A 16,504-nucleotide genomic window follows, 5' to 3' on the forward strand; every position below is an offset into this window, starting at 1 on the left:
TTAAACCTAGCAGATTCAGCCATCTAGAACCCACTGGGTTATGGGCCAGGTTTGGGTCCTAGAAATCTAGGACCCAAACCCAGTGGGTTGGGTGCAAAAGATAGGAGAACCCAGCCCAACCCGCAAAAATAACAACCCTATCCACAGCTAATAAAGACACCTTTATTCCTGTAATAATCCAATAGCTACTATTTAGAGTTATTAATAGGTATCTAATAAGGTTAATTCTCTATTATTCAAGAGGACAGATACTTCTCTACCCTTATTTACTAAATATTATTATCATACTACATGATATTTTCAAGGTCAGGACATCTGTGACACATGGATTATTGTAACAACCCCAGTGGGCCATTTTTCTGTAAGGTACAGCGGTGTTTCGTGTATTACATGGATTCTGAAATATCACCTCAAGATTTATGGCATACCTCTCGAGAGATGAGAAACAGAAATATGCAGCATATCTAGCAACTCATATATCTTCTATTACTTAGGTTTCATCCAGACTGAAAAGGTGACATTTCATTATTCCTCCTTTGCCCCTCCTTATGTACCGGTATGGTTTTGTCTCTTGATTGTCTTCCTGAAGAGCTACTATACATCATTCTATGCAACTGCCCCCCTTGTTCGTCGGCTGCACTGGGACAGACTTCTCACAAGTTTCAAAATATTACGAATGAACCTCTACTATGGAGATTCTATTGTCAAACCCACTTCAAATTCTGGGATCCCAAACATGATATGACAACAAGCTACAGGAGTTCCGTCTCTGCAGTAGACTGGAAACGACTCTACGTTTCTCGACACCTTATTGATCGCAGGACATGCCATCTTCTTAACAGTATTCTTGCCGGGCAAACTGGAAGAATCAAGAAAATTCGAACCATCATTGGGCTCGGATATGACATCAAGGATACTCTACTACGCCATATTTCCGCGGGATCAGACACAGAGGACTACTTGGCCAGAAGGTGGCGCTCCCATTGATAATATCTGGTCATTTTCCATGTGATTAACGTTCGCTATCTCAACAAAAGGTATTACGCAAGGGCGCTGCTGACCTGTCTCCATCGGAGCATTGCGGTTCCAGAATGGATCAAACTCAGAAACGGGGAACCTGTGTCCCTGGAAAGGGCTCTGGGTGCGTTTGATCTTTTCATCCCAGAGAGCAGTTTTGGGAATCTGGATGAAGTATGTAAAACATTCAAGCTTGGAAAGGATAAAGAGGCAAAACATCTACTAATCAGTAACCAGATTGTGAGTAGGCTAGATGAAATAGCCTCGCACATATTCACATACTGCCCTAATATAGATATACTCACACCTCGTGAGAAAGCCCGAGCTGTCGCAACATACCTCAGAGCAAGCAATTTGACAGGCATTCAGTTGGGCCGGGATTACCATTGCCTGGAGCACAATTTCCTAGGATTTGCAATAAATGATCCCGATCATAATTCGCTTCCTCTGATTTCAGCAGCTATCTACTGCTACGTCGCTCGAAAAATAAACCTTGACGCTCGGCCTTGTGGGTTTCCTTTCCATGTTCATGTTATAGTCATGCCGCCCAGCGGTCAGGACATTGATGGCAACGCAATTCCGCCCGCGACGCTGATTGAGCCCATTTTTATGGATCCGTTTCGCTCTGCAGAAGAGACACCTGTTGAGAACCTGCAAAATCAGCTGAATTTCCTGGGGGCTTCCGCAGCCGAGCAATCGGCTTTCCTTCGTGCGTCTGGAGTTGCTGATACTGTGTTGCGATGTGGCAAAAACATCATGAACTCCGTTCAACGTCTGTCCCAGACTTCTAGAGCACATCTGGCTCCGGTCGATGCGGTCAGTGCAAGATATGCTGCCCTTTGGTCGTCACTGCTATTTTCCACCTCTTTCCGGCCGGCGGAACTTAGGCACTACTTACCTTGGTTCTTGGAACTCTTCGCTACAGACTTCCCTTCGGATGTCCATTTGATCGAGCAGTATCTTGTACCGCTTTTTCAAGGCACGCCCCAGCAAGAGGACATACTTGAGAGCATTCGTGTTGTGCGGGCTGTGGATGAGATACCCAAGCAGGTCAAACGGCGGACACCTGAGCGCAAAGCGGTAAGGTACAGGATCGGCCAGGTCTTCCGCCATCGGCGGTACAGTTACTTAGCTGTTATAACTGGTTGGGATACTGAGTGCGATGCGAGCGAACAGTGGATGAGAAGGATGGGCATCGATCGTTTGGAAGCCGGCAGGCACCAAAGTTTCTACCACGCATTGTATGGTAAATGCGCTCTATTTCACTGCATTTGCTGATTGTGTTTAGAGCTGAGGACAAATCTGTTCGCTACGTTGCGGAAGAGAATGTCGAAATCATCACTCCCGACCTATTTGAGCTACCGCGAACGCTTGTGGAAACAGCAGGAAAGCACTTCAAGCGGTGGGATGGCTGTTCTCATATATTTGTCAGCAATATTCGAGACGAGTATCCTGATGACTGAACGGCGCCTTCGGAGGGGAGTACTGATTTCTGCACTGCTTTGACTACACGTCTTGAGGCCCATGAAGGTAAGCTACGGCTACTTAGTAGAATTTTAATATATCGAACACCATTGGTTCGAATTTAACATTGTTATTCTCTGGATAACAAGAGGTCACATACCTTCTTTTGGATGGCCGTCTAGCTTAGCCCACCAGCATCTTGGATAGCTGGCGGCGTATGCAGCTATGGACTTCTCCTTCCTTTGTCTAAGTGGAGAGAAATTAGCATCGTACGGTGTCGAAATTCTGTTATATTTTCCATTAGTTCCTTTGTGATGTTCTGGCCCTCGTGTGTAGGGATAAGATGACATTTGAGATATTCACATTCATTTCCAAGGTTCCTGCTGATTTATCTTTTTTCCTTATATGCCATGTGTGGGCAGTACAGTGCATATCATTATCATTAGTTTCTTGTTACTCTAAACCCCTAGGCTCGCGCTCTCTATCTTCACTTGGTGCAGTCTAGGATCTACAGGGCGCCCACTATTATTAGCATGTGGCTGGGTGTTAGGTGGTTGACTTGTAGTGACAAATGCATTGAGCACTTATCTAGTAAGCTTAATTCTTTTTAGCTATATCAGGACCCACATTTATCACATGACCTTTTACCCAGTTCAAATGTGATGTACAACAGTAACACTGACTTACCTAGCCCTTAATTGAAAATTTCAGTATCCCTAACGAGAGTACCCAAGCAGATAGTCTGGAGACATAGACATTTCAGCTATGGGTATACCGCATCTAACACGACTTCTACTTCCATATTCGGAAGCAGTGCTTCTTAAGGGTGGTCAAAGTGCTGAGGAGGGGAGAACCAATATTCAATCCGTTGTGATCGATGGCCCGAGTCTGGTTTATCACGTCCAATCAAGGTTGCTGGGATGGTCCGACAGCCGACTAGAATTCCCTGATATGCAGCCATCATGCAACCAAGTTAGTTGTGCGGTGATGTTGCATCTATTGAAGTTAAGAAACCTGGGAGTTGACATGTAATGACGTCCAAGCTGGAGATCAGGCAAATAATGACTGATATGGTCTAGAAAGGCAATATGCTTTGATGGAGCTTTGCCGGCCCACAAAGGAGAGACAAGACTATCACGACTCGAAAGGGCAAGACGAAAGCTTGAGATAGCTCGTAAAAGAATCAGTTATGGCTCTTTGCGACGTAACTACACGTCTATCGACACAGAATTCAAGCTCGAAATGATACTGCGAGGACGAACGTTGACCCCTAAACGCAGAGAATGTCCTGACAATCCTTTTATGGTACCAGCTGTCTTCGAAGATCTCAAGCATCGATGGAATAAGGAAAACATCCTTCAAATTGCGCAGGGCTCCCTATTGTTACCCGAATCAGCTGCATCACAAGATTTTCCTTGGGCAGATGTCACAGTCATGGTCGCAGGGGAAGCAGATATGCATTGCGCATACCTGGCGAAACTCACAGGATCTGCGGTACTTACCAATGATTCGGATCTTATACTTCATGATATCGGGCCGCATGGTTCAGTCGTGCTCCTTCATTCATTAGAATTGGAAAATACGTATAATGCTCGATCAATAGACGTGCCACTTCAAGCGGTGCAGCTACATCCAGCATCACTCGCTCAACGCTTTGGGTTGGCTGATTTACTGCGCCTAGCATATGAACTTAAACTTCACCCAAATTCAGGATTGACGGAGCTGATACGGCTTGCAAAAGGGCCACTCGGACCCCAAGGATATGCAGACTATTTGGAATTCTCCGAGGAATATAAGAAGGGCCCAGAACATGCGCAATTGGGAATTGCGAACTCTCATCACCTTGACCCCAGAGTCTCAGAGTTGGTCTGGCAATATGAAACCCAAGATATCAATTCATGGGACGAATTCCCTCGGTTTTATCTCGCAATTCTAAACGAAGATCATACCAGGCGGTGTGCTTGGGAGAACGGCTTGCCATATAGAGTTCTGGGCTATTCGATATTTAATGCTTCGCGTCCACCGTCTCGGAGATCTCGCTTCATCGATGAGTTTGTACGACGAGGGGGAAGAATTGCAAGGGATACTCTAGCAATCCGTGATGCAGGCTGGATCGCAGATCAAATGACGTCTTTCTATACCCGTCTCAGTGTAGTTCGAGACGCCCTGGGCGAAAATGCCACAACCACAAAATTATGGAGGATATTTGCACTGTGTGAGGTATATGGCTGGGGGGACAGTGGCTCTCCACTTCCCAAGGCCAAGCAATTTAGCAGATTCCTTAGTTTTGGTTATATGGGTGATAGGACAGACTGGGCAGACATACACCTTACGGCGCAGGTTCAGGCTGTGCTCTATTCTTTGAGAATTATGAGACAACTGATTGGGTTCACAAGTACAGCCAATGATCTCATGCTCAAAATGCAGGACGCTCGTATGAGTCTTCCCCCACTTTATGAGTTGATGAGATCGAGATTTGAGATGGTGAATGAGTACCTTACTGAAGATGCTGCTGGTGAATTTTTGAAGAGATACAAACAGCTAGTGAGATGACATATATTGCATACAATTCCACTGGATAGATTAGGAATGCATGTCAGGAGTTTGGAGACGTTGTAACACAAGCACTCTTGGTTTCCTTGTCCCGTGAGCTCGCGGATATCTTGAGTGCTAACAAACCAGAGCTCATGTAATAAGCCCACTGACCAGCATAGCCAGAGTACGAAGACGAAGAAGTATGACCTTACACATAACAGTGTCGATTGTTGTCCCTGAGTTCAACATATTCTAACGTGATGATCTTATAAATCCCACCACGCCTCGACAGTATCCAACTAGGTCAGCTAAGCGTTTGGCTTCCCGCTGCTGTTCTTCACTCCACTGAACAAGAGATTTTCTCAGTTCTTCGTGGTCATTCGCCGCCGACTCAGAGCACTTCCGCACAATATCAGCATGTATTTTCAGAAATACCGCCATCCAAGCATTCACAAGTTCGAAATCTTTCCTGAGACGGAGTCGCGTAGTCAGTGCCATGACGAATAAGGACAACTCAGAATAACCGTCTTGTACGCGCAGATCCAGAGATCGAATCTCCAGATCAGTCCTTGCTGGAGATAAAGTTTTCAAATAATCTGTGAAGGGTGCAAAATCGTTAGACTGACGACCGGAATGCAGAAGGACTGTGAATAAAGAGCCCAAGTCGTCCCCAGTCTGAGATCGTTGGTGTCTGGCTATCCTTGAGCGTTCGGCGAGCGTGTGTTCAATCGACAACGCTGTACTTCTGTCGCTATTTTCAACGCTCGTTTTCTCGGAAACAGATGGCAGGAAAAATGGGGCTTTTTCGGGTGCCTTGGGAGGATCTTTAGGCTTGTTGCGTTCCTAACAACAATCAGCAATGATAAAGCAGATGATGGAAGAAGCGTGGGACCATACTCTGATTAAATCTAAGTGGAGTAGAGTCTGCCATCTACTCCTGGGGATGGCACTGAGTGTTACCATCCCCGTACTTAGTTGTTCGTCACGTAGCACTGGCCCCTCCGCCTCAATCTGATGATGAACTTCGGAAAATGCAGCCTCAAGAGCTCCAGCACTCTCCTCTGCGGATGTGATAGGGATATGAGAATCAGCAAAACCAGATTCGTCCAGATTCTGGGTCGAAATTGGAATAAACAGACTCCGATTCGTCCAGAGACGAATACCGACACTATCAGAATGGGCCGTTGCCAGAAACTCCCCAGTTGCTGACATGGATAGCGAGGTACAGGTGCTAGGCACTCGGAAGATATCAATGAGATGTCCTGTTGACAAATCCCAAACGCGGACACGTGAGTCCATAGAAGCAGCCACTATCCACCGGCTATCATTGGAGAAAATGAAATCATTGATCTGACCGACGCAACCCCAGAATTCGCGTATGAGTTTTCTTGTTTCAATGTCAACCACACGAATCGAGAGGTCATCACAACTGAACGCGACCAACTCGCTGCTGCTGTTATAACGCAGACCAGTGATTGCTGTCATTGGATGCCAATCAAGCTCATCTAGGAGTAACCCGGAATGAAAATCCCAGAACTAAATTAATGCAACTCAGTAACTGTGATTTATGATGAGGAGTCGTATACCGTACCTTGACTTTCCCATCCAACCCACAGCTTATGGCAGTCCGGTTCAAAGAATCGACTACTAGGCCAGTCACTGCCTTTGTATGTCCGATTTTCTTTTCTTGAGAACCACTTGCTAAACCAAGCTCGCCAGTTCGCCTACTTTTCAAATCGCGAGCCGGGAGACTCTGTCGATGCTGGCCAGACTGCAGATTGAACACATCGATACTTCCCATACTGGACCCAATGAGAGCGAAAGTCCCACATTGCGTGATAGCGACGCTCTAGAATAAAGTGTTAGCGATACTCCGTGGCATATTGTCGACAACCATTCACCTTCACAACAGATCCATCGCTTGTTTCAAAAGTCCAGCGTCCAGCTCTTTTCCTACCCCAAAACCAAGTACGGGCGAACTTGTCCCCACGGTGACCAGTGACTATACTCTCCCATCCCGTCTTATTCGAAGCAGCCGCATCTGCTACTCTCGGATTAGCCCAAATCGGACCAGATGCGGTGACACCCATGCCGCCATCGCGATTCAGTGAGCATGCAATGCAAGTTATCTCTGAAGCTCTGAAACTCTGTGTGCGATGTTGCATGTCTAAGTTCACAGGACCTGGAGCAGACATTTTTTTGGCCTTCTTTTCAACTGCGCCCTGCGAAAGTTCAGTATTTTGGCTGTCTTTTCGTACACTAAGTCCCCATAAGCTGCAGTCCTTGCTCGCACTCAGTAGCCATTTACCATTGGCCTCCGAGCCATCGGTTGCTGAGGGCAAGAAACTCAACGCAGTGACAGGAGCAGAATGACCACTTCTGAAATGAAGCTGTCTCGGAATAGGTGAAAATGGCGTCTCATCGAATATCCAGGTCCTGAGCGAGTTATCTTTCCCAGTCGATACCAACAAAGGTTGGCCATCCAAGAAATCCACGCAATTTATGCCAGACGCTATTTCATGTTGAAGTGTTCTGTGGGCGTTCCGAAGGACGCCCGTGACACGCCCTGCGTTGTTTAAATCCCACAAAGTGATGTCACCACTATCCACAGAAGCTGTGGCTAAGACACCCGGAGATTGGCCATCTGCGCCAGCGCCTAGACTATCAGTCCGGAAAGCGAGTGATGTGATGTGCGAGGGACCCGAGCGCAATGACAAGATAATCTGCTCGGTATCGACATTACGGATGAGTAGAGAGCCATCCGCATGAGCAATAGCAATGAGAGATAGCACAGGAGTCGGTTTCAGAGCAGTCACAGCTCCAACACTTGGCCATGCCGTAGGAATGGTATGGAGTAGCTCTCCGGTCCTCACATTCCAAATGTCCACGCAGCCGTCAACCCTTCCAACGAAAACCTTATTGATATACGTTGGCATACTGCACATTTGACCGCCGTAAATGTGGTCTCCGGATACCGCTTCAATTCCGCGAGGAATCAACGTCGTGTAATGTTCGTAGGTCGTATTCTTCCAGATTTCAACGCTGGTGCCAGTGCAACCCACAATCCAAGCGCCAAAAACCAGTACTTTGACAATAGGCCCAGCTCGGCCCGAAGGCACCTCTAATGCAGCGACCTTTTTGCCGCGTTTGAAAACCCATATACCTCCACATGTCCCTGGTCTGAGATTTCCCCACGCTGCAAAGACCTTCTCACGCCATGCAAAGGTGGCAGTTATGGCTTCTGGCGTCGGAGGCCGGCTGATGAAAATCAAACTCAGCCCTCGGCGTAGATCATAGGTGTGCAAAGCGCGGCCCACACAGGTCGTGATTTGAAAAGTACTTTTTCCCAAGCGCACATACGTCAAAGGAACAGCTGTGGGGGAGACGAGCCCAAGTGTCTAATGACTGATCAGTCAGGAGAGCATTTAGAGGAAAGAAATCATGATTGATTCAGTGCTGGCTTACCCGATATGGTGAAAATATTCTGGACTCAAGTGTCTTTCGCGAATTTGAGATGAGCTGATGCTCAGGGATTCGCTTTTGCCTTTTCGGAAGCGGCACGCTGAATTCATCCTCGTCAAGTGAAGGCATCGTGTTAATTTGGGTCAGGTCTCAGTAGTATTGCCAGTTTCAGATTGTAGGAGCTCTCGATATTGCTCCCTTCTACTCTGCGAACTTTGTGGTGTCCCGAAAATTTCTGTCTTTGACGCGGTCCGCCTAGAATACCGCCTTGGCAAAATCCTACTTAATCTCCGCGCTCCGTAAAAGCTCTTAGCTCTGATGATGAAAGTTGGTTTTCCAGAATTATCAACATGTAAGTAGGATTGTCCTGTTTGTTTGGAACACCTCTCTATTATTCTATGTTAATACACGATAAATATGAATAAATGTACAATGGTATTTCAATAGATATTACTGGAATATTCCGTCTTTCGCTTACTTTCAAGCATGTTTGCTGGGTCTCTGGTATTTTTATTTTTACTTCCTAAGAAAAAGAAAACACCGAGTAATGACGACAAGAGTGATCCTGACAATCTAGCAGAAGATCGACGATGTGGTCTTAGGTTCATAAATAATTGAAGTCTACCAAACGTGCATCCAAATTTGTGAGAGAAAAAAACGGAGTCACCTTCCGAAATGGGCTTTTCACCAAGTTTGACTTTTCATCTGGAACCAGATCTCACGAAGCCCTCTAGCCAACTGTGCCGACGATGAACTCATAGGCACTACACATCATTTTCTTCTTGGAAAACCTGGCTTGAATACATAAACAACAAAAAGGAGAACAAAGATTACAAAACAGCAACGGAAATCTGGGATGAGAGTTTTCAAGCCAGCATCAGTCTTTGAAATTCAGGTTCCACAAGCAACCTTCAAAGATGACACAGAGCAATTCTATTGAAGATTTCCCACCTTCCGCAAGCGAGGATAATTGCTCTTCTGATGTTGGTTGTGCTACAGGCAGTGACGAGCGAAACGCACTGATTGCCACGCCTTTACCAAACACTGTGCCTGATCAGACTGGTGACAAATCATCTTTCACCCTTCTTTATGACCCGGTTTCACCATCTTCGAGGGCAAGTCCGAATAATGGGCAATTCCACCAGAACAAAATCCAGACCTCAGATGTAATGACAGATCATGCTGGCGGGGCGCGAGTTACTCGTTCAGCTCGTTCCTCCAGCCGAACGCCTAGGAGACTTAGTGGCAGCACAGCTACCAGCTCAGTCAGTGAACCTGAAACCAGCTCCTCAAGCATTGGCAGGATTGGGGTCTGCGCTCTGGATGTGAAAGCGCGGAGCAAACCTAGTCAGAACATTCTAACTCGCCTGCAAGCCAAAGGTGGTTTTGAAGTAATTGTTTTCGGAGACAAGGTGATTCTCGATGAGGCTGTAGAGAATTGGCCTGTATGCGACTTTCTGATTGCATTCTTTTCTGACGGCTTCCCCCTGGAGAAGGCCATCGCTTACGCGAGGCTTCGAAAGCCTTTTTGCGTGAATGACTTACCCATGCAGAAAGTGTTGTGGGACCGACGACTATGTCTGCGAATTCTGGATCATATGAATGTCCCCACGCCAAAGAGATTAGAGGTTAATCGCGACGGCGGACCAAGGTTGGAATCTCCGGAGCTTGCTCAGCACGTTTACAGGTTAACGGGGGTCAAGCTCGAGGGCCCTGAAGATGGGACTGGGGGAGGCTCTCAGAAAACTCAGGTGGTAACAATGTCTGAGGACGGTGAGGCTCTGATTGTGGATGGAAAATCTATCAGAAAACCCTTTGTCGAAAAGCCAGTGAACGGTGAAAATCACAACATCCATATATACTTCCCTAACGATCAACAGTATGGCGGAGGAGGCAGGAGGCTTTTCCGGAAAGTCGGGAACAAAAGCTCCGAATATGATCCTCATCTTGTGGTGCCTAGATCAGTGACGGAAAAAGGCACAAGCTACATTTACGAACAATTTCTAAGGGTTGACAATTCTGAAGATGTCAAGGCTTATACAGTCGGGCCGGATTTTTGCCATGCAGAGACACGCAAGTCGCCCGTGGTCGATGGAGTCGTTCGCCGGAACACGCACGGGAAAGAACTCAGGTACATAACGAAATTGAGCCAGGATGAGGCAGCAATTGCGTCAAAAATCTCGAATGGGTTTGGGCAAAGGATCTGCGGCTTCGATATGCTTCGAGTCGGTGATAGGAGCTACGTGATCGACGTTAATGGATGGAGTTTCGTCAAGGACAACAATGACTATTACGACAAGTGTGCCAGTATTCTGAGTGACATGTTTCTGAACGAAAAGCGCAAACGCGAGGGAGTACAAAGGTCCCTAGAAATGGTTTCACCGGATACAAGCCACCATGTGAGGCATTCTGTATCTCACAGGCATACCTTGAAAACCTTGTTGAAATCTCCATCCACGTCCAAACTCTACGGCAGTCATAAGAGCCTCGACAATAGTTTCCAGGACCTTGCGGCGTTACCTCCAGCGTCCTGTGGAGCAGAAAGTATGGACTACAAAAGAAGTCGAACGAGCCCAGATGCGCGCCAGATCGATTCAGATATAAGTGATCTCGACCCCAAGACCCCAGAGTTGACCGGCCATCCCGACGAAACAATCCCGCCGCCTCCACCTCCAGCATCTAAACATTCCTGGAAGCTTAAGGGTATGGTTGCAGTCATAAGGCATGCGGATCGTACGCCAAAGCAGAAGTTCAAGTTCACTTTCCACAGCCAGCCATTTATTGATTTGTTGAAAGGCCATCAAGAAGAAGTGGTGATCAAAGGACAGGCAGCCTTGGCTAGCGTCTCGGAGGCTGTCATGCTTGCAATGGATCAGAAACTGGAAGATATGGAAAAACTTAAACTGCTTCGAACATCCCTGGAGAAGAAAGGTGGCTGGCCTGGAACGAAGGTTCAAATTAAACCTATGTTTCGCAAGCGAACGCAGGAGGAATTGAGCACGCATAGTTCAGAGAACTCGAACAGCGACGGCGCGCAGACTAATTGGACCCGAATCGCCGATGATGCCAGCGGGAATAAGGAAAAATTTCCTCGAACACCTACTCGCAGTGACTCAATATCCGGCACAACATTCTCAAGATTCTCTGCTGCCGAGAACGATCTCATCCTAGACAAGCTGCAACTTGTGATCAAGTGGGGTGGAGAGCCAACCCACGCTGCAAGATACCAATCACAAGATCTAGGCCTCAATATGCGCGACGATCTGAAATTGATGAACAAAGAGGCGCTGAATAATGTTCGGATTTTTACAAGCTCGGAGCGAAGAGTGAGTACTAGCGGTAAGTCTTTTCCAAAGCACGTTTCTGTCCGGCGCCAAGCTTATGAGTTAATGTAGCTCAAATTTGGGCGTGTTCTTTTCTTGACCAGAAGGAGCTCCCGGATGATTTTATTCAAGTGCGAAAGGACCTTCTGGATGACTCCAACGCTGCAAAAGATGTTATGGATAAGGTGAAAAAGAAGCTGAAACTTCTCTTGCGCGAAGGATCTGCACCTTCACAGTTCACTTGGCCCAAGGATAACATCCCTGAGCCATCGGTTGTTCTCGCTACTGTTGTTGAGTTGATGAAATTTCACCGAAATGTCATGAGACACAATTTTGGGAAGCTTAACAATTCTCCACATTGTCCTTCATCGACATCTCCCCTAAGTGACAATTCTACCCTTCAGAATGTCATTCAGGACACGGATAGCCCAACCCTTTCCTCTATCCAGGGTCGGTGGTGTACTGGTGAAGATCCCATGCTCTTCAAAGAACGATGGGAAAAACTCTTTGCAGAATTTTGCGACACGGAGAAGGTTGACCCGAGCAAACTTTCCGAATTGTACGACAGCATGAAATTCGATGCACTCCACAACAGACACTTTCTTGAGTGGGTGTTCATGCCCCCAGATGAGGGGACCAACGAGCATGAACGGCACAGCTTCAATTCCAATAATACTAACCGTCACGATCTTGTCGGGGACAAAATACCCGGACATGACAGCCTAACAAGCGAAGGAATGGAGGAAAACGTGGAGAATCCCACCTTATCACATCTCCTCCGATTCAAGAAGCGAGCACATGCATTCGACTCATTACCGCATCTGAGGGCCCTTGACGACTCGTATGATCACTATTTCAAGCTGTACCCAGGCTCTAGTCCTACGAAAATCAAAATGGATGGACGACTCTCAAAACTCCGGGAGTTATACAAATTGGCCAAAGTTCTATTTGACTATGTGACTCCTCAGGAGTACGGGATTACCGACTCTGAGAAACTGGAAATAGGCTTGTTGACGTCCTTACCCCTTCTTCAGGAGATCGTCAGAGACCTCGAAGAAGTCCAAGCGTCTCCAGATGCGAAATCTTTTTTTTACTTCACTAAGGAGTCCCATATCTATACCCTCCTGAACTGCATCATCGAGGGCGGAATTCAGACAAAGATAGCCAGAAGCGCTATACCTGAATTGGATTACCTATCACAAATCTGTTTCGAGCTGTACGAGGCTAAGGATTGTGAATCATCCACAAGTTCCTATTCAATCCGTATCTCTATCAGTCCTGGCTGCCACGCTTTTGATCCGCTGGATGTGCAACTTGACTCGCGGCATGCGATTGGTTGCGCTCCGAGAAGAAGCCTAACCGCCCATCAGGACTGGAAAGAGGTCATTGAAACCCTCAAAGCGAAATTCGACACGTGCGTTTCACAACCCACCTTCATCCCTCTACGTTTTATAGGGCCAACGACTGATGAGAATTCTATAGGGTTAAACTTCCCAAGACTTTCATTGCCGTAAATTTGAGCGATAAGCATGTGTCCGGTTATCAATCATAGGTTTGCCCAGCTGTATGTGATGAGAAATGTAAAATAATGACAACCATTCACTTGACCGCAAAGCAGGAGTGTGATGTACGTGGTTAGGTAGAGAAATAGAGGCGTATGTTATCATGCTCACAAGCAGTTATATTTGTTAAAGTTGGTCGCAGCTTAGGTCGCAAGTCTATCTTATATACACTAACAGGACATAGGTAGCACGTAGTTGGTGATATAGCAAGTCGACAAAACCACTTGATGATGGCATCAGGACACCTGTAGGTTCCAGCAAAACCCCACACCAAATTAGGCAGGTAACAGTTATGTATGTGATTTGCCAGAAATCTGAATTCTCTGCACATATCCTAGAGCCAGGCTCAAGGGTAGTAGTATCCTAGGATGGGCATTAGACGTGGCTATTACCTTTAGTCTGTTACCTGCCAGGTCAGGTATGCAAGAGGGTGTCGCGGTATCACTATGTACCTTACCCTTAATCTAATGATAAGCTTACCCTGTAGTCTAGATAGTGGGCCCTTGGGTATGTCTATCTGTGCCAGGTGCTCCCACACTGTAGATATAGTGTGGGTGCACTACAGCATAACTTCTAACCACAGCATAATTTCTGTATACCTTTTATATAGCATCACTATATAAAAGGTACATATAGATTATTCACTTTATATATATACACATTTAGTTTTTCTAATTATTTATTATTCAGATATATAAGTGTCTAGCTTTTATTACTATCTTTATTGTTAGAAAGGAAAAATTATAATATAATCTCTTATTTTCTTTTCTCTAAGAAAGAGTTTTATAGAGGGAAACTTTGCACACTCTTATATCTCTCTAATTCTTAGTTAATATTAGAATTACAAGAGGGAAGATCTTATAATTAAAAGCCCTCTAAGAGTTTTATACTACCTAAAATATCTACCCTGAGTAAATACCCTATATTCGATATAGGAAGTATATACCTTTTATATGGTATTGCCATATGGAAGGTACAACAAAATTATGCTGTGGTTGGAAGTTATGCTGTGGTGCGGTGCGCTGCTTAAGGCACAGAAACCTTAGTACCTAGTACCTTACCTGTGGGCTAGGCTACCCATCATTTCATGTAAGGCTTACTGTACAGAAGTAATAATAGTAATGACAAGTTGCTGCCCAAGTGGATAACAGGTAATAAATGTGTAATAATATGATTATTCATTTACCCCACCCCGCCATGCTGTTGCGGCTCGTAGAAGTAGTCTTTCCCACCATTATTCAATGCCACATCTTAACCCTCCTTCCCAAGCAATGTAAGTTGGATCATGTCGCCTCTAGTACGAAAGCTACTGATTCAGGTGCTAAAATAGAGGAATGGAGCCATTGCCAGATGCTATTTGGGCTGATGCCTCGCAATTTTCTTGTAATTTTTCCAATGGCGCCATTCAATGCAGTGAACTTCAGGGGCAGAGGGAGCTTAGGATTGCCATAGATGATGTGATCTGCATCCTACCACATGCTAGCCAGGATGGAAAGAAGTACAATATGCTCTATCTACGAAATGGTCGAAAAGAGGCGACGTCGTCTGTTCCGCCGGGAGATTGTGGATCTTCTCTGGCAAGTATACAATTGGTTTCTCCACCCTCGACACTACTATCACGATATTTCTGTGCGGAACTTCCCCAACATCTCAAGCCTTCGGTGGACCAGGCGATTGATCTTCATGTCATTATCTCGACTCCCTCAGGGACCGGCAAGGCAAAGAATTTCTTCAAAAACATCGTACAACCATACTTGGCACATATCGGATTGACGGAGTATGAAGTCCATGAGACACAATCAGCGCGATCTATACTCGAACTCTGTCAATCAAGGCTTATTGGTCGTGCAAAACTTGGTTTTGCCCAAACAATTATTCTTCTTTCTGGGGATGGTGGCCTGAATGATATTGTCGATTCATTCCATGGTGCTGTCGGTGTTTCACTTGTTCCTCCAATTGTCGCTCTGATACCGATGGGGACGGGTAATGCCATGGCAAGCTCATTAGGGCTGCTCTCTCGCCCGACGGCAGGCTTGACCGTCCTGCTGAAAGGGTCACCGAAACCTATACCCACCTTAGTCGCTAATTTTTCTCCTGGTGCGCAATATGTCACGGATGAGGGTCACACTCTGATTCCTATGCTTGATAGCTCCATGACCCAGTCCTCAGTGAATTTAATTCACGGCGTGGTTGTCGCAAGCTGGGGGTTTCACGCTGCCTTAGTTGCTGACAGTGACACTTCGGAATATAGAAGGTTCGGAGCCGAGAGGTTCCAGATGGCAGCCAAGGAGCTCCTTTTCCCTTCTAGCGGCGTCGAGACGCACAGGTATAAAGGTAATATCACATTATTCCGGTCTAACATAGCGACCGATGGAAACTCCGTGGACACCTTAGAATGCGGAGAACACATGTACGTTCTCGCTACACTCGTTCCAAGGCTCGAGAAAGACTTTCTCATCTCGCCGGAGTCGGTTGCATTAGATGGCAAGTTGAGAATAATTCGTTTTGGCGCCGTCTCCGCAGAAAAAGCCATGCAACTAATGTCTCTCGCGTATGATGGGGGGCGGCATGTACACGAAAGCAGCGTCCTCTACACGGAAGTTGAAGGCTTCAGAATCGATTTTCGTGAGGCTGAGCAGAAGTGGAGGCGAGTTTGCGTAGATGGGAAAATCGTCACCGTTGAGGAAGACGGCTGGATGGAAGTGCTGAAAGGATCTACGGGTCACGTAAATATACTGGTTTAATGGTTGGACACCATGTTCTCATCAAGTGATTTCCCAAATACTCGTCTTGACCTGACCAGGTGTCCAACGAGATCAATGATAGGGGTGGGACCGAGGGCGACGAGTTTGCTCGATACATATCCATCAAAGACGATATTCAAATGACCACGGGTTGCAGTTTGCACTTACATCGGGTGTTAGGCATTCGTGTACATCCAGGCTGGCCTTGAGAATAGAAGCATATGGGAACATGTACTAGTCTGATTCACGTTGTACTTATTATCAATTCTGGAAATGCTCCCATAACTACTTTGTGTTATCTACGAGGCTACTAGCCATTCTTATGCAGTCTTCAGTAGCCCACTGGGCATGGCAGCCGCACTTCCAGGATTGAGCGGCAGTCAATGATTCTAGTCAG

At 46.3% G+C, this 16,504-nt stretch overlaps 4 protein-coding genes across 4 annotated transcripts; 3 read left to right on the forward strand and 1 right to left on the reverse strand.

Moving 5' to 3' along the window:
- Window positions 1-1,557: 1,557 nt before the first annotated feature.
- ALT_2213 (YccV family DNA-binding protein) lies at window positions 1,558-2,480 on the forward strand (the record flags this gene model as incomplete). The annotated part of the gene is made up of 2 exons (XM_089599283.1): window positions 1,558-2,258; window positions 2,306-2,480. The coding sequence occupies 2 exons, from the start codon at window positions 1,558-1,560 to the stop codon at window positions 2,478-2,480; spliced, it is 876 nt and encodes a 291-aa protein (XP_089456429.1).
- Window positions 2,481-3,723: 1,243 nt separating this feature from the next.
- ALT_2214 (uncharacterized protein) lies at window positions 3,724-5,034 on the forward strand (the record flags this gene model as incomplete). The annotated part of the gene is made up of 1 exon (XM_033563355.2): window positions 3,724-5,034. The coding sequence occupies one exon, from the start codon at window positions 3,724-3,726 to the stop codon at window positions 5,032-5,034; it is 1,311 nt and encodes a 436-aa protein (XP_033419246.2).
- A 234-nt stretch (window positions 5,035-5,268) lies between these two features.
- Window positions 5,269-8,607, reverse strand: ALT_2215 (rRNA-processing protein UTP21; the record flags this gene model as incomplete). Its single annotated transcript, XM_033563354.2, has 5 exons — window positions 5,269-5,859; window positions 5,914-6,552; window positions 6,608-6,865; window positions 6,918-8,414; window positions 8,482-8,607. 5 exons carry the CDS (start codon window positions 8,605-8,607, stop codon window positions 5,269-5,271), a joined length of 3,111 nt encoding a protein of 1,036 aa, XP_033419245.2.
- A 788-nt stretch (window positions 8,608-9,395) lies between these two features.
- On the forward strand, window positions 9,396-16,107 carry ALT_2216 (inositol polyphosphate kinase VIP1; the record flags this gene model as incomplete). Its single annotated transcript, XM_089599284.1, has 3 exons — window positions 9,396-11,817; window positions 11,874-13,215; window positions 14,847-16,107. 3 exons carry the CDS (start codon window positions 9,396-9,398, stop codon window positions 16,105-16,107), a joined length of 5,025 nt encoding a protein of 1,674 aa, XP_089456430.1.
- Between the last annotated feature and the right edge of the window lie 397 nt (window positions 16,108-16,504).

Source organism: Aspergillus lentulus (genome assembly GCF_001445615.1).
Source record: "Aspergillus lentulus DNA, contig: Alt04, strain: IFM 54703, whole genome shotgun sequence".
Lineage (NCBI taxonomy): Eukaryota > Fungi > Ascomycota > Eurotiomycetes > Eurotiales > Aspergillaceae > Aspergillus > Aspergillus lentulus.